Here is a 27,166-nt window from a genome sequence, read left to right on the forward strand (position 1 = left end):
CTTCGTCCTGCTCTGCTCCCCTTGCAGCTGCGTCCCCTGCCTGCTTCGCTTTCGCCCGGGCGAGGGGCAAAGCGAGCGTGCGGAGCCGCGGCCTTTGGACCCAGCGGGTCTGCGGCAGAGGGCGCTGTGATTGCCAAGGCCTGTGGCGAGCGAGCGAGCTACTCGAGGCGGAGGCTGCGAGGGCGCCTAGGCCTGCTTCCGGGCCGGCACCCGGAGAGGCGCGCGGTGGCGCTTCTTGCAATCACAGCCGCGCCGGAGCGAAAGAGGGCGGCGGCGGCGGCGGCGGCGGCGACTCCTCTCTCTCTCTCCTGCCCTCCCTCTCCTTCTCCCTCTCTGTCCAGTCACGCGCATAGGAAAAAGAGGCAGGCTGGGCTGGATCTGCGGGCGGCCGCTCTCCGCCTCCTCCTTTTTTTTTGCAAAGCCCAGCTCTCCGCCCGACGCTCAGGCCGATTTAGTTGAGCAACACAAACAACAGCAGTAGCAACAGCAGCGTCCCTCGCTGACCCCGCGCGTGCAAAGGCTGCCCGGAGGAGAGGCTGTGGAGAATCATGGTGAGTGTTTGTGTCGTCCCCGCAGCTCCTCTCTGGCTTTGTTTCACTTATTTGGGGGACCCGCCGGACGAGGGGGGTTGGTGTGTGCGCGCGCGCGGCTCCTTCCTCTCCATCACTTCTCGGGTCCCCTGCTCCAGTTTCGTCAAACTTTCGCTCCGCTTTCCCCGTTCCCCGCGCTCCCCCACTCCAGGGGAAACTTCTCCGGAGCCCCTCTCGCTCCCGGGACTAGTAGACGCGGCACTTTGGCACGCTCTCGTGTGCACACGGGTAGCCCGCGGGGATCGACCCGTGTGGTGGGGCGCCGAGGCGAGCGTCGGGAGAGAAGGCGCCCACCCACTAGGCGCTTGGGCCGTCTCCTGTAGACAACGCGCCGAGGTGGCGGCACTAGGTAGGTAGGTAGGGGAATATAATTAACGCCAAGCCAGGAACCAACTTTTCCAAGGTCAGGTTGGGATGGTGGGGCAAGTGAGCGAGACCTCGTCGGATACCCCCCCCCCAAAATTGAATGGGAACCAGTACGGATTTTCTGCTTGGGGGTCTTTTAGTCTTATCTGTTCATAAGCTCAGCCAGTCTCAGGACCTACCCTCCCCACCCCATCACCATATTTTGCAGATCAGTCTGAGGGACGGTCTACCCCTGGGGTGGGGAACCTGTGGTCCTTTGGTGGGCTGCATGTGCCATCAGTGTTTATGGATGATGGGATTTGTAGTCCTCTCGCATGTGGAAGGCCACAGGTTCACCTATCCTTGGTCTCCTCCCGCCGCCCTTATAAAACAAAGTACTGGACTTCTCCATGGGTCTTATTCATCTCCCTGTTTCCAGATTGCTCTCAAAGCCTGGCGTTAGCTTTTCCTTGCTGAACTCGCTCCCCGTAATGCTTTTGTGCTTTGCTCTCTTAGATCTCTGGATAACTTCCCTGTTTGTCTTTCCTGTTTTCTCTCCACAACTCACTCTCTCACTCTTTCTCTTTCCCTCCCTCCCTCTCCCCACTCCATCTGCTTCCCCCTTACCTAATGGTAAATAGGAAAGTACCCAGACTGGGGAAGTGGTTAGATGGGCACCATGCGTGTGTTTGGTAATAAAACAAAAGCTAGTGAGTGGAGAATGGAATGGAACAGAGATTACTTTCTCAGTAGAGAGTTTACAAAACAGGAAGTGAAGGGGGGGGGGCGGGCAGATAAAAGTGGCCTGCCCTAAAAATCCTTTAAAAAACAGAATACTTTAAATGTATCCTTTTCAAGAGAGTCTTTCTGGGGAATATCTTGAGTTAGCCCACGCTGGTTTCCCTTCTCCATTCTAAAAGCTTAGCTGAAAGGCAGAGATTATTACCCTGAAAAGGCTAAGGGCTTGATGGTTGAAACTGGTGTTTTTGCATGGGCAGAAAACCAACTATTGTGCCCAGCTTGGCACTTGGTAGAAAATAAAAAGGCTGCTTTTCATATTCTTTTTGGGGTTGTTTTCTCCATAGTTGTACAGCAAAGTCTATTGTGTGAACTTGTAGCACGGCAGCTGCGGTTTTGGTGATTCCTGCTTTTGACGTATCAATTGGTCCCCTCCCAGAAAAATCACAGCAGAGTGTACCCATAAATTTCTGCTGTGCACAACACACTGCTCTTTCCTCAGATGACTGAGTGCCCAAAGAGGATTGCATCCATCAGGATTAGGCAACCCCCCCAAAAGAGCCTAGGGGGCTATTGGTCAGGGTTCACATGCTGGCGGTGGGCAGAGCTCATGGCGGGTGGGGCCAGAACTAAAAGTGGGCGTGGCAACATCTTTTCTCTCACCTGTAGGCCCAAAGGTTGTCCAAAGGTGAATATAGAGAATTAACATTGATCATTATGTGATATTATGGCAGTGGACAAAACTGTACTGTAACTTTTTAATAAATGGATTTTTAAAAAACAAACTAACTAACTAACAAACACAACATCGATCCTAAGTCCTGCTGAGTGTTTTATGTTGCCAGCTGTAGCTTCCCACTGCATGTATGCAGGGGGAAATGGTTGCATGCATTTGGTACATGTGACCGTGTACACAGGTTTTCTTGTCCCGAGGTGATACCTGTGCAGGACACCGACCATATGTGAAGCAGTTCTTGAATATGGGCTGAGTTTGGGCATGTGGTAAAAATGATCAAGGCCTTGTCCTATGTTGAAATCCTTCTTTTTAAAATGCAGCCTGACATGTTGTGGCGAAGGATGGTCGAGCAGAGGTGTGATCACATCATTCCACACTGCAAATGTGGCAGTTGCATGCTGTCACTTCTCTGCATGTCCAACTGTTGCATACAATCCAGGGTGGATAAAAATCAGTAATTAAAAAATAATAATCAAAGAAATTGAATTTTTTAAAAATTTAAATCGGATATTTAAAATAAAATGCTTTTGGAGGAAAAAATCTTTCTAAAGATAGTTTTCTGTTTAAGTTACATTATAGTCCAAAGGCTGTTCATCAGGAAATGAGGATTTGTTTTAAGTTTTTCATGTGTGCTAAAACTCAGCCTAAGTTGTTTTGGTTTTTTTAAACAGTTTAACCACATCAGTTAACAAACAAAGATACATATGCTATAATGCTATTGCTTTAGTTAAATAAATTGTTTAAATTGTTATTAAGGAAATTATTATTTTTCTCCTTCCAATAAAGTATAGCAGAAAAGTTGTCCAAATATAAACAGTTAATCTCACAATAATTTCATAATTATCTGTCTATGTATTTCTAATAGTACGTATAACCAAATCAGTAATTTTTGATATAACTGTAAAAACTACTCTGAACATTTATTATTCCAAAAATGAATAATACAACCTTCATCTGGTTGTAAATATTAAGATTATACCAGCAAGAATGAGTCTTTCTGTAAAAAAAATGATTTAAATCAAGTCTTACTGGCTAGTGATTTAAATCAAGTCTTACTGACTAGTGATTTAAATTTAAATTGTGATTTAAATCAAATCCACCCTGATACAATCCATGCTCATGAGACTCACCGTCTGTTTTTAATAGTGCCTAAAAGTTTATGAATGGAGCATGAATTTGCTCCAGTGATGTGAGGTGGAAAATTTGACACCCCCCTCTTTTATAAATTTGTTAGTGACAATTAATTGAAAATATGATATTAGGTTAGCTTGGCCATTTCAGTGCTTTTAGCTTTGATTAATAAAGGCAAGTAGAATAAACATGAGAAATTAGATTACTCTCTAGAGCAGTGGTGTTCAACCAGTGTGCCACGGCACCCTGGGGTGCCTTGAATGATGGCTGGGGTGCTGTGGGCAACCCTGGACTCTATCCCTCTTTCCTTCCTTCCCTCCTGATGCCTTCTTGTGTCTCTCAAAGGCTTGCAGAGCTGTTTGTTGCAGCAGCCCTGGCTACAAGCTCCCCAGATGAATGGTGCCTCTTGGCCATGGGTGCTGGTTGCCAGGAGCTGAGGCAGCCTCAGAGTAAGCAAGCAAGCAAGCAGGCGAGGGATTTAGCCCGCCTGCCTGCCAGCCCTTGCTGTTGGGAATGGACAAAGTCCCAGGCCCCTGTGCGGCAGTGTGAGGAGTCACCTCTCTTTGGAGTAGGGGGGCAGCAGTGGCTGCCTGGAGGACTATCAAGGAGAGGAGGCTGAGGAAGCACTCCACAAGGGAACGTGTTTGAAAAAACTCTGCAGGCAAGGGGTGACATAACTGGGCTCCTGAGCCCCACAGGGGTACTGCAGAAAGAATGTACAGTCGTACCTTGGGTTAAAGACGCTTCAGGTTAAATCTTTTCAGGTTGCGTTCCACGGCGACCCGAAAGTACCGGAAAGGGTTACTTCTGGGTTTCGCCGCTTGCACATGCGCAGTCGCTCAAAATGACGTCATGCGCAGAAGTGGCACACATTACTGATCTTCCCTAAATCAAAATGCCCTCCCTTTCAGGTTCAGGGTAAACCTCAAAAAGAGTGAACACTGAGACATCTTGGAGAAGCAACAGTTGTTTTTCATTATTCTGATTTTTCTAAACACTAGATAAAGAAGTCACTTTAAGCACATTACTGATCTTCCCTAAATCAAAATGCCCTCCCTTTCAGGTTCAGGGTAAACCTCAAAAAGAGTGAACACTGAGACATCTTGGGCAAGCAACAGTTGTTTTTCATTATTCTGATTTTTCTAAACACTAGATAAAGAAATCACTTTAAGTATCTAGTCATGGATGTAGCTGAAGTCCCGCACAGTGAAGGATATGCAACAACTAGTGGATAAGCAGAACATACCTGTATCAAAATACACATCCAGCCAATTTATTGGGACATGGATGAGTGTTGTGGTGTGAATCCAGACATGCATCTGTGTTGGCTGCATGTGGGATCAGGTCCAGAATGACTATATTTTCGGTACTCAGTAGGGATCTTTAACATCTAAGGGAGATAAAACACACAAATTGGCTTTGTAAATCAGTAGGACTGAGTTGTTTCCAAGCATGTGTCCTTCTCCCCCCCCCATCCTATTCTAGATAATCATTTTTGAGATCTCCTCTCTTATTAGTCCTCATTTACAGTTCTTTTCATTTGTAGTGTTCACTGATGTCTGCATACATGGATCTTTCATGTGGTTTGTCTTTATTTCAGACTGTCTCAAAGCTTTCCCACTGCGGTTTGTTGTTAATTTACATAGCTTCTTCATCTATTCAGGAATGTATGAGCTTGCAGTTTAGATCAAGGAGCACCACACAATGTATACACAGAATTGCGGGTCTTCAGCTTACCTTTATATCATTGAAAAACAAAACAAATTATATGTTTGCAACATTCTTTTATCACAGACTCCTACCAGTCTGGGCTGATTTTTCATACTGTAGGTCAAAAATGCAGTAAGGTTCCTTAGGGTATATAGGAATTGAGCAAGAAAGCAGCCATGCCCTGAATTTTATCTACAGTGATCTCGTTGTCACTAAGAAAGCAAACCTGTTTATGGACTGTGTTACTTTAGTCTTCAAGTTGAGGCTCACAGAGCTGAATACAGTGGTGCCTCGCAAGACGAAATTAATTCGTTCCGCAAGTTTTTTCTTCTTGCGAGTTTTTCGTCTTGCGAAGCACGGTTTCCCATAGGAATGCATTGAAAATCAATTAATGCGTTCCTAGGGAAACCGCTTGCCAGGCTGGCGGTGCGGAGAAGGGCTTTTCTCCGCACCGAAAGCCTTCAGGACAGGTACGGGAACAGAGGGGAAGGGGCGCAGCGCTTTCCCTCTGTTCCCGGGGCTTGCGTGGGAGGAGGGTTTTTCCTCCCCACCACCAACATTCAGAACAGCATTCTGAATGTTGGCGGTGGGAAGGAAAACCCTCCTCCCACCCCAAGTCTTCAGGAAAGCCATCCGATGCCGGGCGGCGGGAGGAGATGTTCCCCCCCGGCATCGGACCTTCGTTCTGATGCCCGGCGGCGGGAGGAGGCGTTTCCCCCCCCCCCGCCCGGCATCGGACCTTCGTTCCGATGCCCGGCGGCGGGAGGAGGCGTCCCCCCCGCCCGGCATCGGACCTTCGTTCCGATGCCCGGCGGCGGGAGGAGACGTTCCCCCCCTGCCCGGCATCGGAGCTTCGTTCCGATGCCCGGCGGCGGGAGGAGGTCCGAGGACAGTGGGGAAGACGCGCTGCGCTTCCCCGCTGTCCCGGAGATTTCCCTATGGGCTGTCGTCTTGCGAAGCAAGCCCATAGGGAAATTCGTTTTGCGAAGCGCCTCCAAAACGGAAAACCCTTTCGTCTAGCGGGTTTTCCGTCTTGCGAGGCGTTCGTCTTGCGGGGTACCACTGTATATATTTCCCTGCACAAAGAATGCTAGCATATGAGGGTGAAGAGTTCTAACTTAAATCTTCTCCCTGACAGGTCAGCTTTCTTTGTTTTGAACTTTCTTGTGTGAATATACTTTACAGTGTGATAAAATGGCACAGCCCAGACTGCAGGTTTTCTGTTTTGGTGAGAACTGCATTTCTCTGAAGAATCTGAATTTGAAGAGCAGGGACTTTAATGGCCTCTGGAATTTTGGATCTTCAGAAGCTGTCTTTGTTCTTCAGGGTGTATCTGCATTCTTAAACCACGGGCATTGCTTCTAATTTTTTCCAACTTGCTAATTCCACAAACCAATGAAACACCTCTTGTTAGACAAGTTCTTTTTTTGTTACAAAAGTACAGGCAACTGTTGGAGTTGAGGTTGCTCTTAATAAGAGTTGGAGTGGTATGAGGGGATACAGAAGATGTCCTCAAATTAGAAGACAAGTAAAGAGAGTACATAATCATCAATATTGCTTAGATCATGGGTAGGCAGGCTAAGGCCCAGGGGCCGGATCTGGCCCAATCGCCTTCTAAATCAGGCCTGCGGACGGTCCGGGAAACAGCCTGTTTTTACATGAGTAGAATGTGTCCTTTTATGTAAAAAGCATCTCTGGGTTATTTATGGGGCTTACCTGGGGTTTTTACATAAGTAGAAAGTGTGCTTTTATTTAAAATGCATCTCTGGGTTATTTGTGGGGCATAGGAATTTGTTCATCCCCCCGCAAATAGTCTGGCCCCCCACAAGGTCTGAGGGACAGTGGACCGGCCCCCTGCTGAAAAAGTTTGCTGACCCCTGATCTAGATGATGCCACAGCACTGATAAGCTGATGAAAGGCACTTTACTGTCCCAGAGGCTACCAGGGACTCTGTGACAAAGTTGAGTCAAAGAGTACCCCCAGATTGCAATTTTGATCCTTTCTGGGTATACAAACAAACCCATTTCTGACTCCTGTTTTATCATGCAGACCATTACAGATTTCACATACTTGTTCAACACTCGCGTTGCCTCACCTGAACGCCCTGAAAAAAATAGAGAGAGGGCGTTTAGTGTTATCAGCATACATGGAGACACCTTGTTCTGTGTCTCTGAGTAGCTTATCCCAGCAGTTTCATACAAATGTTAAAGAGGATTAACTTCCGATTGCTAGTTGGAATACCCAGGGAGATGGTTTGGGAGGTTGTCCAGAAACAGGTGGACGTGTGCCCTCGCTTTCTGCCTGCCATCAGCAGTTCTGTTGTGTAATAGTGGTGTAAGGAGCAATAAAAGCTAGGGGGGTCCCGTCAAGGAGCATAGCTGCAAAGTAGAGGCTTGTTATCTCTTGTACTCTGGTAGAAGACACAAGCTTAGCAGGTTCTAATCTTCAGATCTGTATTATATAAGCATCCTGATAAAGAGCAGATAGAACAGTTCATGCTGAACTTCAAACCTCTGTAAAAAAAGGGAACATGAACCTCTCTTGGATAAAAAGCACCTCTGCATAAGACAAAAAAGGGATTGCTTGGCTGGCTTTCTTTGTTCCTCTTTCGAAAGGCTTCGGATAATGAAAAATGCATACGGCTTACTTGCTGCTGCCTAATAAAGCAGGCTTATGTATATATGCATTGATGGAAGTAAAAATTACTTACCGTATATACTCGAGTATAAGCCAACCCAAATATAAGCCGAGGCACCTAATTTTACCACGAAAAACTGGGAAACTTATTGACTCAAGTATAAGCCGGTTCACCATACCACAAACCTCCTGGTGGGCCAGAGTGCGTGTGTGTGCATGCGCATGTGCACATGGCAGAGGGGGCTTCTCTCTCCCCCCCAGCCCCTCACGTCCCCCTGCCTACCTAGGGTGCTGCCGAGAGGCTGGTGGCGGCAGCAGCGGAGGAGGAGGGAGGAACAGTATAAGCCATGGGGGGCTTTTTCAGCATAAAATATGTGCTGAAAAAGTCGGCTTATACTTGAGTATATACGGTAAGTCATTTATGCGCCTGCAAGTAAACAAATGCATAGGGATTGAAGTGGCAGTAAGGGGAAGAGGGGAGTTGTGAAACTTCTGTATTTCGACATGTTAGCAACATAGGAACCTGCCGTCCGCCAAGTCAAGACCATTGTCCCATCTTGCTGAGCACTGTCTACACCAGAGGTGGAGAACCTGTGAGCCTCCAGATACTGGAATACAATTCCCATTCTCCCCGGCCATTGGCCTTGTTGGTGGGGCTGATGGGAGTTGGAGTCCAACAACACCTGGAGGGCCACAGGTTCCCTGACCCTGGTCAACATTGACTACCGGTGGCTCTCCAAAGCTTTGGACAGTCCTTATCTTGCCAGCCGGTGATGTCAGGAACTGGATGTGTTGAGGAGAGAAAGAAGAACAGCTGCTGGAATGTATAATGGCTCATGGTATCGTATTAATGATCCCTGAGGATCATTCTAGTCCAGCCTCCTGCAATGCAGGAATAGGCAGCCGCCCCAAACAGGGATCGAACCTGCAACCTTGGCATTATCAGCACCACGCTCTAACCAACGGAGCTATCCAGGCATATCTGGTTACAATAGTGATTGGTGCGACAGAGTAGTGAGTCTCCCCCCCCCCCACGTGATGTGTCTCATATTAGTTATCCATTGTTGGGTACTCTTCCCACAATTCAAATTATTTCCCCTTTGAATAAAACCGTTCTGTGGCTCTTTGTAGGGCCACTGTGGTGTTGTGGCATCAACTATCAGAAGTTGCTAGTCAATAAATGTGTCAGGCATCTAAGGTGTCAAGGGATCCTTCTTGTCTATAACTTCCCATCTTCTCCGCTTCTGGGGGTGCAAATGTTAGGTAATTGCATTCATGATGTGGATGGCCCTAAAATGTGTAATGTTTTATTATGTTTTATAAATGTTGCAAGCTGCCCAGAATGGCTGGGCCAACCCAGTCAGATGAGCGGGGGTACAAATAATAAAACTATTATAATTAATTAAATAATTAATTAATGCAAAACAAAAGCTCATTTGAATTAGACCAGAGGCATCTCCAGCCTGGCGTTTTGCTTCCCATAGTGGCCTATGCAAATTCGACAAGCAGGATTCCACAGGCTTACTCACTGCATTCTGCTATTGTGCATTTGAATTAAGGCGAAATCGCCACACCTTGGTAGGGACCTTGCTCAGAAGAAGGTTTCAAAAGTTGGATGTGGAAGAACAGGTCTGAGGAGCAGAGTGCAGCCGTAAAAATTTGTATTTTCTGCAGCGTGGCTTTAAGAGATTGGGAGCTGGATATGACCGACATGGTTGACAAAGGACCGCAACTGTGAATTTGAAATATCAAGGGTTGGTTTCTTTAAGGGGTATGGGCTCAAGGTTACACAGTGAGGTGGGAAAGGGGAAATGGTAGGAAGCAACACTCATCAAGTACAGTGGTACCTCTGGTTATGTACTTAATTCGTTCTGGAGGTCCGTTCTTAACCTGAAGCACCACTTTAGCTAATGGGGCCTCCCGCTGTCGCTGCGCCACCGCCGCACGATTTCTGTTCTCATCCTGAAGCAAAGTTCTTAAACCCAGGTACTATTTCTGGGTTAGCGGAGTCTGTAACCTGAAGCGTATGTAACCCGAGGTACCACTGTATTGAGATTGAGACTGGAAAGGTTCCTTTCTTCAGTGCATTTGCTACAGCAGAGGTCTTCCCCCACCTTCTACTTACAACAAAAGATGTTAGGAAAAATAAAGGAAGCTTGTGTTTAAGGAGCTACACATTCCAGAGTTGTCCTTTGTGGGGCTAAAGTTCTGGAACCTCAAGCTGATACGGCAGATCCTGCATTGTCCATTGATGCCATTCAAAAGTTGTGGTGCAAGACAGCCCTGTGGAAATGAATGGGAGGCTAACTTTGATGGAAGATGTTCCGTGTTGCTGTTGAGCTGTAATTTTAAACTTACACAGGGAGAACTTACCCTGAGGAAATCTTGGCTGATGACGAAAGCAGTTACAAAATACACAGTCTCAAGAACAGCAAACACCGGTTAGTTTTAGTGGGAGACACTAAACATGGATTTATCCCTGTGCGCTGGTGGTTCTTATTTTGGATTAACGGGGACTGATGGAGAGGGTTGTTGTTTTCAGATAGGATTCATTCACATGCCAGCAGAGTCAGGCGGCACAATTGAGGTTGGTTTAGTGCTCTTGTGCAACAAACATAGCCCACGGTCAGGGATGATGGGAGTTGTAGTCCAGCAACATCTGGAAGACCACACTTTCCCCAACCCTACGCTAAATGGTTTGGGACACAGTTACCTTCAGAGCTGTCGTCCCATTTGAGCCAAAATTCTCCCTAAGATTTCCCATGGAGGCTCTTTTTTGCATCTCCCTCAATATCTGAGTTGTGCTTGGTTGGGACACTTGATTGGGACACTGAGTTGTGCTTGGTTGGGACCTTCATTGTGGCCACTTCTTGACCTTGGAACCTCCTGCTGAGAAAATCCCACCTCATCCCTCTTTGATGACTCTCCACCTCTGTGCAACATCACTTATCGCTGAGCAAGGATTTTGCCTGTCCATTTTTGGGGTAAATAATTTTTATTAGTTTTTGCGATACACAAATATTGTAGCTGAGAACTTTAGAACAATAGTATTATAGAGTTGGAAGCGACCACGAGGCTCATCTAGTCCAACCCCCGGCAATGTGGGAATCTTTTTGCCCAATGTGGGGCTCGAACTCATGTCCCTGAGATTAAGAGTCTCATGCTCATAGCAAATAAATCAACCTCACTTTATAGCCACATTTGTTCATTCTGCCTTGGTCTTGCCCTTGCCCTCTGCCTCATGGGTGCTTTCTCTTCTTTTCTAGGATGCAGTTGTTCCTTACAAAGAAATCCTTCTGCAATATTTAAACGAAACAAGAAATGCCGTGAATGCAAAGTGTGCTGGGGCTGAGCCCTGGCAACTGGTAACATCCACAATTGGGGCTACCCTCCTGTTTGTTTGGCTATACATGTTCCTCTTCCAACAAGAAAGTAAGTGCTGTGTGCATCTCCAATGTGAGGAATTGGGGGGTCCACTCCATTTGCGTAGCATGATTTCATTTTTAAAAGCCCCTGACCTTCGTGGTAGCAAAGAGGTGAGGTTAGAAAGTCCCAACTAACTCTTCACCTTGTTTTATTTCCACGTCTATGGCTGTGTTTGGCCCTAAGACTAAACTATAATTTATGAGAGCTTGGCTTCTCCTCCAGTGCAGCTTCAAGGAGGAGAGCAGAAGTTTCCATTTCTCTTTAAGACTAACCACAGTTTGCTGTGTTGTCCAAATCCTAAACTGTGTTTAACCTTAATATTAGTGGAAACAAGCCAGCCTGGTTTGGAGTTGGCTTGTGTACATAATCAGAGTTAAGGATAACCACAGTTTGCTCAGGTTTAGATGCATGAGCAAGCTGTAGCTGATCTAAAACAGAAATGAAAGCTTTCAAATTTCCTGTGGCTCAGCCAGGAGAGATGGGAGTGTGTGAGCTTGAGGCTCACTCAGGTCCATTTCTGTAATGCTTTATTCCAGGGATTGGGACCACAGATGCAGGGGCTTCTTCCCTATATAGTCCTTGGGACTCCCACATTGTTTTATTTTTTTATTGTTTTTATTGTTATATTTTGTTATGATGCCCACTGCCTTGATACTTAACGTGACCGGGCCACATATAAATACTTCTAGAAATAAAAGGCTAAACTGTGGTTTCGTTTTGAACAGCTGGCTCCAAAATGTTCAAAGTTGGGTATTGTAGAAGAGGTCCACCAAATAAAGTTATATGTTGATAGGGTTCATGGCAAGAGAGAGAGAGAGTGTGCACAAGTTACGTACTCAAATGCAACAAATTCATAAATTAGCCATCACCTCTGCAGTTCAGGGTTATGGTATTGAAGAAATGTTATACTCTCTGTTGTAGGGTGTGATAGGTCTTGATATCCATGTGTGTGTGTGAGCACGTGTGTCCTTGATGGAGAAAAGAAAGGTAGCATTTTAAATACAGACATGTTGGATAACACAGGCAACAAGTTGGTTCTTAGTTTAACACAAAAGCCTAGTTTTTGGCCTTCATTAGGTTCCACACCCCCTTGTTGGTATTAGTGTTTTTTCCTACAGCACATGTCCAAATGTGATCCGTGCTGCTTTCTGTGTTCATTCCATCCATAAGCTTTTGGATTGGGTTTATCCTTCCACCCCCATTGCTATGCACAGACAGGAATTCAGAAGGCTTCAGAGCATTTCCAGCTTCGCAAAGCAGACATCCATTTCATTTATATCCTTGCCCCTTCTGGTCTAAGAGCATCTGGGGAAGCTTCGCAGCTCAGAAATTTCGTGCATGCCAGCCTTCTCCTGTGTGCATGCAGGGCTTTGCAATTCCCAAAGATGCGCACACGGATGTGCTTGGGATCAGTAGGGGCAGTGCAAAGGTCTTGGCAACAAATTGCTGGGAACTTTGATGGCTAGAGGGCAGTGCAGGTAAGCATGCAAGAGGGGTAGAAGGCAGCTTGCTGAAGCAGGAAGCCTTCTGTACTCAAGAAGCAGGGATTCCTCTCTACCCTGGCAAGTAAAAAAAAAAACATTTGGAAATTTTGGGGCTGAATAATAATATATATTTTTTTAATGTTTTCTTTCTAGGTTTAACATCACGATCTAAAAAGTGGTTCTTCAGAAATTTACGCAAATTGCCCTTTATTGGAACTATTGTAAGTTTTTAAGCATTGAGCTACTTACCTATTTAATTTGCTAGGAGGAAACATATTTATTGCTCTTTATCATTTGATGCTCGGGTAGGTGGAGGGAATTAAAAGCATACCTGTGAAAAGAGGTCACCTTGTTTAAAATTGAACTCAAGGCTTGAACTATTTTTTTTGCAAGGAATTTGCAATTAAATTATCCCCATGATTAGAATCTGTTCATATTATATTTGCATGTGTGTTTGTCTATCCTAACAGATAAAGAAACAGATGAATAAGACTATGGACGATATGGCCAACACCTTAAGTTTCTTGAAAGAAAAAACGGGTTATGTCAAAATCCTGCCGGCAAAAGGTTTGAGCCAACCAGATGTGCTGAAGAAGATGAAAGAATACAGCTCTATGGGTATGAGTCTGAATGCATACTGGCACGTGTCAATCAGTTTCAGCATCTGCTATGCTCTGCTCCAGTGCCAATGTTAATTAATAAGCAGCAGCAAATGGCTGTGTATTACAAATACTCAGCCTTCATTCTCAATTAATGATGGAAGCATAGTTCTTGGAGAAGAGAACAAAATAAAAACCCTGCCACTGTCTCATAAAAGCGAAGTAATGTTGTTAGTTGCATGAATATGAGGAAATACTAACTTGACTTAGAAAGTTTGGAGAGCTCCTGTTTGGAGGGGTGTAAAACCTGATTTTCAAGATTTCTCCTTGCCATGTATTTTTCACAAGTGTTGGACATTTCTCTCTTCCAGAAAGAGATTATTATAAGTTTGGGTCCCATTCTGGAGCATGAATTCCTGCCACCTGCTGTTGTAATAGTAGTAATAATACGGATATTATTATTAATAATAATAATATTGTGAGTTATACACCGCCCATCTGGTTGGGTTGCCCCAGCCGCTCTGAGTGGCTTCCAACACATATAGGTTAAAGGTAAAGGACCCCTGGACAGTTACGTCCAGTCAAAGGTGACTATGGGGTGTGGGGCTCATCTCGCTTCAGGCCGAGGGAGCCAGCGTTTGTCCACAAACAGCTTTCCTGGTCATATAGATCAAGTAAATCAATATTCAGTAATCCATTAGAATCCAATAGTAAACAGTAAAATCAGCAAATAATAACTTTACAGTTCCATGGTTAATCATTGCTTTTTAACAATAGTTAAAGAGGCAGGCTGTTTGCAAGTGCTTAAAAACCCCCTTGCCTATCTGCTGATAGTTGTCTCTGACAAAGGGTGTCTTAAAACCCCACATTGCCTTGTTTTTATCCGCCCAATGCCTGATATGAGGTCAGGCGAGCGGCAGGTGGGTGTGACTTAGAAAAAAACCAGCCTTGTGGGTCAGAAAGGGAGACCTGTTGGGCCTAATTCTGCATGCAGAGTAAATGTTCCCCAGCTCTGTGCTAGACTGTAGTTTTAATGTTGTCTCCATAGACCGTTGTGTGAACAGTCAATCAACTGCAGTTTTGATCGGCAAAGTGCTTTTAAATATGACGGGCGGTTTCTTGTCTCCGTGCTTTCAGGTGAAGTAAACTGGGAAGACGGGAAAGTGTCTGGGACAGTGTACAGCGGGGATAAGAAACTCACGGATCTGCTTGTGAAGGTAATTCAGTGTGGTAAAAGCTATATGTTTATCCTTCTGTTTGTTGAAGAAGAAGAAGAGTTTGGATTTGATATCCCACCTTATCACTACCCGAAGGAGTCTCAAAGCGACTAACATTCTCCTTTCCCTTCCTCCCCCACAACAAACACTCTGTGAGGTGAGTGGGGCTGAGAGACTTCAGAGAAGTGTGACTGGCCCAAGGTCACCCAGCAGCTGCAGGTGGAGGAGGAGGGAAGCGAACCCGGTTCCCCAGATTACGAATCTACCACTCTTGACCACTACACTACACTGAATGCATGTGTGCAATTTTTTATTTTTTTAATGACTTATTTTAAATGAAGCAAGTTCTCATTTTGTATTTTTTATGTTGTGAACTGCCCTGTGCTCTCTTCTGGTGAAGGGCGGTATACAAATTAAATAATAAGGATAAACTAATTCTCCCTGTAATGAGGCGTTCTATTTTGAAGGAACAGGAAGGAATGTGAAGTGGAAAACAAATTGTGACAGGGGAAAAACCCCCCACCCCACTTGTGAGTAAATGAGGTTCAGGCAGGCCAGTGAAGTAGGTGTACTGGTTAGGGATCACACACATTGGAATTGGAAGCAGAAATTCCCCTGAATTTATGCCCTGTGAATCATTTCAAATGTATTAATGTGTCTTGCTCATAATTCTAAGGTGTGATTTGGCTACCACATGCTGTGACTTCCAAGCATTAATTCAGTTAAACCTATCCTTCCCCTTCCCATGCCCAGTGGAGATAGGAATTGTAGGGAAAAGGTGGAAGAATTTGGTAGACTGTCCCTTCCTCTGCCACAGTCAGTTTACAGTGAGTTTACTTAAATCATTTTATCGCGAATCGCTTCCTGTGAAACAAACCTGACGCAATTCTGCAATGAGAGCACGCATAAAAAGAATTTCAAAGCTAGCGTGACATTTTTTCCTTCTGTCACAGAAAATAAGTAGGAAGAAATGTCACACTAGCTTTGTAGAGGCACCTGAGCCTCATGTGATTAGAATTGCAGGAGAAGAGCAGGGCTGTGCTTGCTCCAGGGTTGTGTAGGCCCCCCTCAGAGGTCCAGAGGGACCCTGGGCTGCTTCTGGGTTTCCCCAGAATCCCCAGCCACGATAGGAATGGATGGCGACACCTGAAAATAAAACAAGGCACCAAAAGAAGAGGGAGGCACGAAAATATTACAGTTCTCCACCTTTCAACATGCACTCGATCCAACAACAGCCACTGAGTGGTAGCGCTTTGTTTATATAATCGGCCGATCTGAGTTCACCGCAGCCAAACCATGTGCCATCGGAACGGATATATTTGTCTTAATATTTGTGAACATTTTAAACTCCGAAATTTGGTAAAATCTGTATCAGGTAACAAAACAAAACAGTCTCTTGTCAAATCACACATTTTTTTTGCTTCCATTTGCAGCTCTAAGATGAGCATGTTTGTCACGTTTTGGTCTGATGTGCTCAGGAGCAAGTGGTGAAACTTACCCACAATTCCCCCCAAAATAGCAAGGGCCTACCTTTGAGGCCCCCTTTGAGCTTGAAGCCCAGGTCACGTGGTCTTCCTGGCCCCGCCTCTGATTGCTTCTGCTCCTCTGCTGCATTTTGTCGCCTGGCCCTACCCCTCTCCACGCCTTGGGTGGGAAGCCTCCTCTGTGTGTGCATGTAGGCTTCTCACATGGTTTAGCCTAGGGATCCCTGCTTCAGACTTTGCAGCCAAGGTGTGGATGTTGGCGGATGTGTGGAACAGGTAGGGTCTGTCAGGTTGAGGCCACCGAGCATAGCTCCACACGGCACTTCACACAGCTACCATCACGTGAGACGTAACTCGTATTCAAAGCTTTTGCGGTGTTTGGATGATGAGATTGGTGAGAGTATGCAAAGCATTCTGGGACTAACTTTATAGCAGAGAAAACTCCACAGTGTCCTCCTGTGATTTCTCCGAAACCAGTCACCTTTGGTGGATGGGGAGCGAGGTGACTTTCTCCTGTACATAAGAAAACAGTGCAGCATCACCTTTTCAGGGTTTACTTTGGAGGAGCTATCTCACCTGAGCCAATTTTCTCCCTGAAGGTTTATGAGGAATTTGCATGGAGTAACCCGCTTCATCCAGATATATTTCCGGGCGTGAGGAAGATGGAAGCAGAGGTCGTGAGAATGGCTTGTGCGCTTTTCCATGGAGGGCCCAAATCTTGTGGAACAGTAAGTAACACGACATGAGTCCCGCTAGCTTCAGCTAGTGTATTTGTACTACAGAAAAAAGTGTGTGTCTTTTTTGCCTTGTTTCCAAGGGAAGCTGCATTTGCTTTGGGTCTAGCCAACTCTAATGAAATTGTTATTTTATTTATTAGAATATGTATATAACCTGCTTGATGAAAGAGCTGCCTAAGCAGTGTACAGATGAAATTGTAGACAAACCACAGCTGAAATCCACAAAACAGTTGAGAAACGAAACACCGTTAAATTTTGTTAAAGTTTGAAAACAAATTTTACGTAGCTAAAATACAGGTAGCTAAATTATATGTCTGTGTAGGCAGAACATATATAAGCTATCCTGACAATTAACAGCTGTGCTGGCAAACTGGTGACACAGTGGACACCAAAGGTAATTAAGAAATTGTGGACAGCTTGCCAAATACCTTGGTAGTTATGCAGTCCTATTCATTAACCTCTTTTCCAAGTTGCACGCTGCTTGGCTAGTTTACATAATGTCAATGGTTGACCTGTGCAGGCAGTGAACTTGCTTGCAAATATAAAAAGCCTTGTCATTTCTAAAGAGGACAACACCAAGAATTGTGGGTGTCCAGTTTTTGAAAAAGTCAAAATTGAAAGAGAATTGTGTTCTCCCCCCCACCCGTGTGTGTGTGTGTGTGTGTTATCACAGCAAGTTATATGTAATAAATATGTTGGGTGAAATTGTGGTTGTTATTTCAGCAACTCATATGTTTAGTAGCAGCATCTTCTATATGCTGTAGCCAAGAAGGTGAGTGAATAGGCAGGAGTTCCTTTGGATCTAATGTGGATGGTGTTTGTTGCTGGAACAGTTTAGGGTCAGTAAGATTCATTCATTCATTCACTTTATTTGTATACTGCTTTTCCACACACACTTCTTAAAGCTGCTTACAACAAAGAAACAGAGATGCATTTCAAGCAAACATTGCAAAAACTTTCATAACATAACAAAATAATGCAATAGCAATTTCATAACAACCTAGCAAAACAAAAATAATATACAAAATAACCACATTTCAATGAAACAAGGTTAAATGACATGCAGCATTCAATAGCAAAAAGAACAAGGGAGCGTCACAGTTTCACTTTGGATCTAGAAAAACATCCCCTGTGGTTTGACTCAGTGACCCTCTCCTGCAGCCACTTGCAAGGTTTGCAAGAATAAGGGGTGGGGTGGCAGGAAACACCCCCCCTCCCCAATGTTGCTAATGAAGATATGGGATGAGAGGCCTAAATCCAGCAGAGATTTAGGCACGCTTAATCCCATTAATTTTAACTTTGTGTCGCAGTTAGCCTAGGGTTTATGACCCTAGCAATGCAGCGTCCCATTCTATAAAGAGTGTTTCTCCAACTTGGGTCGCCAGCTGTTATTGGACTACATCTCCCATCATCCCTGACCATTGGTCCTGCTAGCTAGGGGTGATGGGTGTTGTAGTCCAACAACAGTCGAGCTCTGCATACAGTCAGTCTGTTAAATTCAAGAGGCATTGTATGTGGGCCAGGATCTGGGAACCCTGGCTTTCAAAGCTGTGAATCATTGCGTCTCACCTATGCCAAGAGGGTGATGGGGAGCAGATAATGGATGCCATAGATGGACTTGAAACCAACTGGGCAGTTGATTGGCTACAGATCTGTACTAGGTCAAGGGCTTGCCTTTTGATGGCTTTGATGTTTTACTGTGGTTTTATAGTTTGTTGGAAGCTGCTCAAGAGTCACTGCGGCAACCTAGTCAGACAGGCAGCGTATAAAAGATAAATCATCATCTCTTTACCCTGGCTTTTGATACATGAGATGCATGTATTCAGGACCTACCCGGTTCTTGCAATTTGTTTTACATATTTTAAATACTGAATTTTAAATGGTTGTAACTGCCCTGGAGCCTGATGATGAAGGGTAGGTAATAATCGAAATAATAATGATGCACTTTAAGTGAAGTATACTGATTTGCTTTTGTACCAAGAGAGATGAACATCTTTATGTCAATATGTATATTCTCCAGACGTTTCCCCAGAGTAAAACTGTCAGGTTCACAATACCGTTTCCAGTTCCTGGACGTACATGAACTTGCAAGATATAATATTGCCATTCAATATGCTGGATGGTGTTAATCTTCTAACTCCGTGTAAATAAAAGCTATCAGAAAAACTACCAAGAATAAAAAAAATCTGTTTTTCTTTAGCCTTCACTGTGTTCCTTATGAACAATGAAACCAGCCTCTAGAGTTCTACTGCTAGGATGCTCATCTGTGCTATGGACTTAGACTTATGCAATAGTTATCCCCCTTCTCAGGGAACTCTGGGAACTGTAGTTCACGAGGGACAGAGAAGGCTAAGGGTCTCTTGCAACCAGCACCCTCACCATACCACATTTCCCAGGAATCACTGAGGAAGTCACGATGAATAAACTGCAATACATCTTAGTGATTAATGTAGATATGCCCTAAGTTTGCCTTTCACAGTCATCTGCGCTGATCCAAAAATACCTTCTGTACATTGTCTGTATTCGCAGGTGCTTCTGTGCTTCATGTACGTTTTTAGGAATGTGAGTGTGGGGTGAATAATAATAATAATAATAATAATAATAATAATAATAATAATAATTTAATATTTATACTCTGCACATCTGGCTGGGTTTCCCCAGACACTCTGGGCAGCTCCCAACTGAATATTAAAAACACAATACAGCATTAAACATTAAAATCTTCCCTAAACAGGGCTGACTTCAGATGTCTTTTAAAAGTAAGACAGTTGCTTATTGCCTTGACATCTGATTGGAGGGTGTTCCATAGGGCAGGCACCACTACCGAAAAGGCCCTCTGCGTGGTTCCCTGTATCCTCACTTCTTGCAGTGAGGGAACCGCCAGAAGGCCCTCGGCGCTGGACTTCAGGGGGTGGAGACACTTCTTCAGGTATACAGGACCTGAATGGGAGATCAAGGATAAAATTCCAGTTTTAAGTACTGAGGCAGCTGCTCTTGTCCAACAGCAGATGAAAATTGCCAAGTGACTTCTCTGAAAGAGGCTTATTTGTGAGGAGGGCTGGTCCTCTTATGTCTGTGGGGCTGAACCGGAGACTGTTGTTGTGCAGTCTTGCCCATCAGTTGAGGCAGAGTGCTTCCAACTAAGCAGCGGCACACTGAAACCACTGCTCTCGGTGCCCAGTCACCAGCCGTGACCTAGACTGGGTAAGGCATTGTTGCTAAAGAAGCAGCAGGCTCCCAGGCAGTGATGTAAGGAAGCGAGGGTTGTACTTTCGTGTGCTCGGAGACCTTATTAAAATTAATTTCTTGCAAACTCGTCTTGCAGGGTTAGCATCGCCTTGCAATCCTGTAGGGAAGGAGCTGCCCACAGACAGTGAAACTTAGGAAGGAGGTTAACAGTTCATAGGACTCAGAGTTGTATGGCTAGAGGTTAATAGAACTCACTTGGAGCAGAAAATACAACATGGTGTTTTGAGGAGGCTGTGTGGCATAAGAAACAATTCTTCAATGATATGAATAGTTGCTTGAATAGCTGCATATTTGTTGGTGGTTAGCATTTACTTCGCATTTCCTCTCAAGGGTTAAAGGTCTTCACATATATTCTCAATGAATGCTTACAACTACCCTGTAAGACGGGCTAGTAGCCTTCTTCTTGTTACAGGGGTGTGTGTAATGCGGCTGCTTGGTGGGATCATCACAGCTCATTCTCTTAATCACGAAGCCCCATTAGGTCTTAGGAGCCACAGTTCCATTTTGCACAAACGTACTGACACCACACTTTCAAAAGAGCCTAAATACCATTTAACTGAATCCGTGCAGACTTAATTTGCTGGATTCACCAGTGCAGCCTTTATTTGCTTAGTTAATTCTGTTTGACTTTTGGCAACATAAAATGGGTCCTTCTGCACTATAGAGAGAAAAAGGCTTACATACAATTAACAATTCTTTTTTTAAAAGTGGTACAGTCTTTGTTAATTGATTATTGCCATGCCTGTCAATATATCTTCCTCTTTCTTTATTCTTGCTGTAAATTTCTGGAAGCTAAAATGTGTTTTTGGAATTCTGAGTGTCCGTTTTTTGTTTTGTTTTTTACTTGAGAGTAGAGCACGGATATTTCCTTTTCCTAATCTTTTAAAAAAATGTTTTTCTTGATCTATTTTCTCGTAGTATATAATTGTTGAGTTTCAAGGCCCTACCTCAGTGCTTGGGCACGGCAAATGTTTATCCTGAGGCCTAATAACGATGCCTGATTAATGAAAACATAATTAGGGCATTTCCGTGTGCTCTGGTTTCTGTCACAGTGTTTTGTTGCGCCAGAAGCGGTTTAGTCATACTGGCCACATGATCCAGAAAACTGTCTGTGGACAAACACCTGCTCCCCCGACCTGAAAGCGAAATGAGTGCCACAACTCCATAGTCGCCTTTTGTCAGGAGCTCGTCCTACACTCGAGTAGGACCCTGGCAGAGACACATGCCCAACTGGCATGTTCTCTCCCTCCTGGTTGATCGTTCGGGAGCTTCAAAAGCCGGAACATCACAGTGACCAATGCCAACTGACATCAGCACACTTAGGGATCCACAGAATCTTCACAGCTTACGTAACAGACCTCAGCAACTCAGCATTTTGGCTAATCTACTTTATTTACATATAAACACACATGGAACACTGCAACATGGCTCCCTCTCTCTCTAGCATCAAACAGCAATGAGAAAGAACAAAGGACAATAGTCCCACGTCACAGAACACAGTAACACAAACATCCTGTCTCCGTCATTTCCCACTTTGTGGAGTCAAAACGTACACCGTCATGTGATAGACAGCAATCCCATGACTGCAATCATGGAGCAGGAATTCTAACACTTTTGACTGGACTTAATTGTCCAGGGGTCCCTTACCTTTTACCTTTTGACTCGGGTCCTCCTAATACATGCATGCTGTGGAGATCCTTCTTTGCCACTTCCTTTGTAGTTGCTTCACATTTTTTTAAAGCCTACAGAGTTTCACTTCACAGTAAGTTTACATAACAACCTTTGACCGATTCCTCTCCTTGGGAGGTGCACCATAGAAACCTACCTCAGCCAACCCCCGCAAAACCAAACAACTTACCCTTAGATCTCCCCCTGCCACTGCAAGCCAGCTGCAAGCTCCCATACTTCTGTGTCCTTCACTGACTATACTCTAGTTGTTAATCTAAAGAGGTAAGACATGCCAGAGATTTTGCCATGAAATGTTTGTAAGAGGCATGGAATGTTTGCAGAAGTGTGTCAATGCAAGAGCAGGAGGAACAGGGAGAGATGCAATATGATCCTGACCCTTTGTAATTAATTTCCTGAAATTAAAACTTGCAAATCTCTGCTGCCTTTGCAATCTGCTAGCATCCACCACTCATCAAAAGCCACTGAGCCCAAGCATCTTCTACCTTTTACTACCCTTCAAAGAAAGTTCTTGAGCTGTTACGCTAAACAAAGAAACTAAATGTGGTGAAGAACTGTAGTGTCAGGGGATGGTTAGCTGCTTGTGCTTAAAATTGTGCCCCTTCAGAGTTTGTGCGACCCCACAAACCTCTGTGTGTGACAGAGCTCCTCAGACATGTCTGCTCTAGTCACTAGTAGAGTCTGACAGTGGCTGTCTGCGGAAGCGCTTCCAGCAAAGAAGTTCCTTAACGGAAACGCGTCTCCTGGACTCACGACGTGGCAGCTTCCGGCGAAGCATGGGTCTCCCTGCAGTTGCTTCTGACACCTCCCCGCTATTTTCGCTCGAAGTGTCTCTCACCCCTTTCTCTCCCCTGCTGCTTCCTGCCTGGGCTGCTGCGTCTCTCTCAGCATTACTGAGATCCTCCTCCAGAGACCCCGCGCTCCCCCTGCTGGTCCCTGCTTTGGCTGTTGACTCTCTCCCAGTCTCTGGGAGCCTTACCACTTCCCTTTCCTCCGATGTCAGTTCCCTGACATCCACCTCCCCTCCAGGGCCCCCCTCTCCCCCGCCCCTACTCTCTCCTCTGGGCGGTGAGGAGCTGAAACCCCTAAAAGAATCCTCTTCATCTTCAGACGTCTCGAACAATTCCCTCCATCGGTCTTCGTTCCGACTCGCTGAATCCTCCTCCACCTCGGAATCAGCGAACCCCTCCAACTCTTCTTCGTCGTCGGTGGTGGCGAAGTATTCCCTCCGGAACCTCGCCACTGGCTGGGGTTTTCTAGGGAATCTCTGATGAAAAGTTTCAATCAAAACCTCGTCATCTACATCCTCTGCCCTGACCCAGGTGTTTTCCGACTCCGGCTCCCCTTCCCACATTACCAAATACTCTACTTGCTCTCCCCTCCACCTGGAATCGAGAATCTCCGCTACATGGTAGCTGTGTTCTTTTTCCTCCATAGCTGGTCCCCTATTGACCCTCCCCTCTCTGTCCCCTATATACGGTGACAGCAATGATCTGTGGAACACTGGGTGCAACTTCATGTGGTTCGGTAACCGGAGTCTGAAAGCCACTGGGTTGACCTGTTGCGTGACTTCAAATGGGCCCAGTCTTTTGGGTCTTAACTTCTTACAACCTCCTTTAAATGGTAACCCTTGGGTGGACAGCCACACCTGGTCCCCCACCCTAATGCTTTCCCCTTCCCTTCTGGTTTTGTCTGCCTGCCTCTTATATTCCTCCTTCGCCCTGTTTAAATTAAGTTGGAGCTGGCGATGGATCGCTTCCATTTCTTCAACGAACTGTTCTGCGGCAGGAACGCTCCAGTTCTCCCCCTCCCCCCCGGGAAGGCTCGGGGATGACACCCGTGATTGGCCAAAAAAGGGCTCATCCCCGTGGACACGTTCTCTGCATTGTTATAGGCAAATTCTGCCAACGCCAGCTTCTCCACCCAATCATTCTCTCTGTCATTCACATAACACCTCAAATATTGCTGGAGGACACCATTAGCTCTTTCCGCCTGCCCATTGGTTTCTGGATGACGGGCAGTGGAAAAATTCACCTCTACATGCAATAAGCTCATGAGCTTCCTCCAGAACCTGGAAGTAAATTGTTTCCCTCGGTCCGAAACCACCCTCAAGGGGGCACCATGCAACCTAAACACATTTTTCACAAACAATTTAGCGGTTTCTTCTGCTGTGACCGCATGTGAGCAGGCTATAAAGTGGGCCATCTTGGTTAACAGGTCTACCACAACCATAATGGCTGTCTTCCCTTTGGACCTGGGCAGATCAGTCATGAAATCTATTGCCACTGCCTCCCATGGTCTTTCCGGCGTGGGTAGTGGTTCTAATAAACCTGCCGGTGCCCGCCTCTCCCCCTTGGCTCGTTGACATCGGTCACACCCCCTCACATATTCACGCACATCTTCCCTGACCTTGGGCCACCAGAATTCCCTGGTAACCAGCCACATGGTTTTGTGTTGCCCAAAATGCCCTGCTGTGGGGCTATCGTGCAGTTGCTTGAGTACCTTTTCCCTCAATTCCCCTTCAGGTATGTATAACGCTCCCTTGTAGTACAACGCCCCGTTTCTCTCCTCAAAACCCCCGGGTTTGTCTCCCTCCCTCCTGAGACCCCTGAGTTTGTCCTGGGCGTATTCATCCTGCACCGTTCCCTCTACCAGTTCCCTTTGCCCCACCAAAGCCGCCCCACACACCCAGCGGTCCTCGGGAATGACATGGGTCTCTTCGGGTGCACCCTCTCCCTCCAAATATTCAGGTTTGCGTGAGAGAGCGTCCGCCCTAACGTTCTCCGGGCCTGGTACGTAACAAATCTCAAAGTTAAATTTGGAGAACTCCTGGGCCCATCTCAACTGCCTTTGGTTGAGCACTCGCGCAGTTCTCCAATACTCCAGATTCTTATGGTCCGTGCACACTTGCACCTTCTGTTGTGCCCCAATTAGTAGGTGCCTCCATCTCCGGAAGGCCTCATAAATCGCAAGAAGTTCCCGGTCGTACACCGTGTAGTTTCTCTCAGATTTGTTCAGCTTTCGCGAAAAGAAGGCACACGGTCGCCACTCTGACCCCTCCTTCCCCGGCTGCAGAAGAAGCACCGCCCCTATGGCTCTGTCAGAAGCGTCTGTTTCGACCCTCAGCTTTTTTTGTAAATCCACATGTAGAAGTTGTTCGTCAGAGGCGAAGGCCCTTTTCAGTTCCTCAAACGCTCGCTCCGCCTCCCCCGTCCAAACAAACTTCTTTTTGCTGCTGAGACAGTCCGTGATGGGCGCCGTCAGGTGGGCGAAGTTTCGGATGAACTTACGATAAAAGTTTCCAAACCCTAGGAACCTCTGCACATCCTTCTTGGTCTTGGGTGTTTTCCATTCCAGCACCGCTTGAACCTTGCCGGGGTCCATGGCCAACCCCTTGTCTGACAAGCGGTACCCCAGGAATTCCACCTCCTTGGTATGAAACTGACACTTCTCCAGTTTCACCCACAGTCTGTTGGCTTGCAGCCTGCTCAACACTTCTCTGACGTCTCTCACATGTTGCTCCTCATTCTCCGAATACACCAACACGTCATCTAAGAAGGCCACGCAATTCTTGTAGAGCAAAGGCCCCAGTACATGGTTCATAAAGGCTTGAAAACACGCGGAGCCTGTTTGTAATCCAAATGGCATAACGAGGTATTCAAATGCCCCCAAAGGGGTGAACATGGTGGTCTTCCATTCATCCCCTTTCCTTATACGTATCAGGTTGTACGCCCCCCTTAGGTCCAGCTTTGTAAAAATCTTTCCTTTTCGCACCCTGGTCAAAATATCATCAATCCTGGGCATAGGAAAAGCCGCCGGCTCTGTCACTGCATTTAGGGCCCGAAAGTCACATACCAGCCTCGGCTTGTCCGTGTTTTTTTTATCCACAAAAAACACTGGGCTACCCCCCGCTGCCTTGGACTCTCTGATGAAGCCTCTCTTCAGGTTCTTGTCAATGAACGCTCGCAACTCCTGCATCTCCCTGTCTGACATGGCATACAACTTGCCTACAGGAAGCTGTGCTCCAGGGAGTAAATTGATCTGGCAATCAAAGGGCCTATGCGGGGGTAGTTGGTCCGCTTCCTTCTCGCTGAACACGTCGCTGAGATCAGCATACTGTGGTGGCACCTTCCCCTTCTCCATTACTTCCGTCCCTGCTAGGGTGGCTTGGGCCCCTGCTGACCCCTTTTCCGCCCTGCAGTGTTCTAAGCAGTGTGCGGAACCGAAGGAAACCACTCTTTGATGCCAGCCCACCAGCGGATCATGTAGGGCTAGCCAGCTCATTCCCAAAATAATGGGAGCGCCTCCCAAGGTGGCCACATTAAACGCTATCAGTTCTGTGTGCCTTGCCACCCTCATTATCATTGGGACGGTCTGCAAGCTGACGCCTCCTCCCAACAGTTCCCTGCCATCGATCGTGGTCACCTGCAGGGGGTTGCTTAAAGGGATAGTCTGTATCTGGTGCTCAGCAGCAAACTCCTTGCTCATGAAATTGCAGGAGCTGCCTGAGTCCAACAGCGCCTTTAATTTTAGGGGGTGTCCATTTTGCAGCTCCAGCGACACTTCAATCACTAGAGCAGGTCGAGGAGCTTCTGGCACTGGCACTTGGGGAAGGGGCACTTTCACTGCTCTTTGGCCTGGCTGCAGTGCCCTGCTGGCAACCAGGCGTTGGCTTTTACCTGCTCCGTTTCTCCCTGCTCTCCCCCCTCAACAGCTCCCACCATCCCTTGCCATTCCTTCCTCTGGGGGCAGACTCTGGCAAAGTGGCCTGGCTGTTGGCAGAGATAGCATTTCCGGGCTCCCTTTCCCTCCTTCTTCGCCCCCTCACTGGGCTTTGAAACTGCGCGCGCGCGGGCTGTTCCGATTTCCATCGGCTCTGCCGGCGGGAAAGCTGGCTCAGGAATGTCTGGAATGCGTAACTCCTTCCAACGTTCCCCTCTCCCTTCCCGCCTCTCCAAGGCTCTTGCCTCCTGGCGCGCTCCAATGGTCAGCGCAGATTTGGTCAGCTGATCCATAGACACCGCCCTGGGGCTCCTGGCCAGCTCGTCTTTCACAGCTGAAGAAAGACCTTCTTCAAATAGCATCTGAATGGGTGCTGCCGATAAATCCCACCCCAATCTGTGAATCAGCATGGTAAATTCAGTCCAGTACTCACGGACAGATCTGCTTCCCTGCTTGCAAGCCATTAGCTGTCTGCGCACCACCCCTTCCTCAATATCGCTGGAAAACATGATATCCATTGCACGAAAGAATTTCATAGTGTCCTTTAGGATATCGTTGTGCGTTGCCATCAGGGGTCGAACCCAGTCCCGCGCCCCCTTCTCAAGATGCCCAATTACGAACGCAACTCGCGATTCCTCATCAGGGAACTCATCAAACTGCACATTCAGAGCATAT

The 27,166-nt window shown here is 46.3% G+C and overlaps 1 protein-coding gene across 1 annotated transcript in view; it reads left to right on the forward strand.

Moving 5' to 3' along the window:
• Nucleotides 1-210: 210 nt before the first annotated feature.
• The window catches only part of SGPL1 (sphingosine-1-phosphate lyase 1), a 41,986-nt gene continuing 15,030 nt past the window's right edge, over nucleotides 211-27,166 (forward strand). Inside the window, exons 1-6 of the mRNA XM_082222084.1 lie at nucleotides 211-551; nucleotides 11,154-11,319; nucleotides 12,951-13,018; nucleotides 13,268-13,415; nucleotides 14,534-14,613; nucleotides 16,697-16,825. Of these exons, the coding sequence (XP_082078210.1) occupies nucleotides 549-551; nucleotides 11,154-11,319; nucleotides 12,951-13,018; nucleotides 13,268-13,415; nucleotides 14,534-14,613; nucleotides 16,697-16,825 (594 nt within the window). The 5' untranslated portion in view covers nucleotides 211-548. The remainder of the gene's footprint in view (nucleotides 552-11,153; nucleotides 11,320-12,950; nucleotides 13,019-13,267; nucleotides 13,416-14,533; nucleotides 14,614-16,696; nucleotides 16,826-27,166) is intronic.

This window comes from Podarcis vaucheri, assembly GCF_965113315.1.
Source record: "Podarcis vaucheri genome assembly, chromosome: 5".
NCBI lineage: Eukaryota > Metazoa > Chordata > Lepidosauria > Squamata > Lacertidae > Podarcis > Podarcis vaucheri.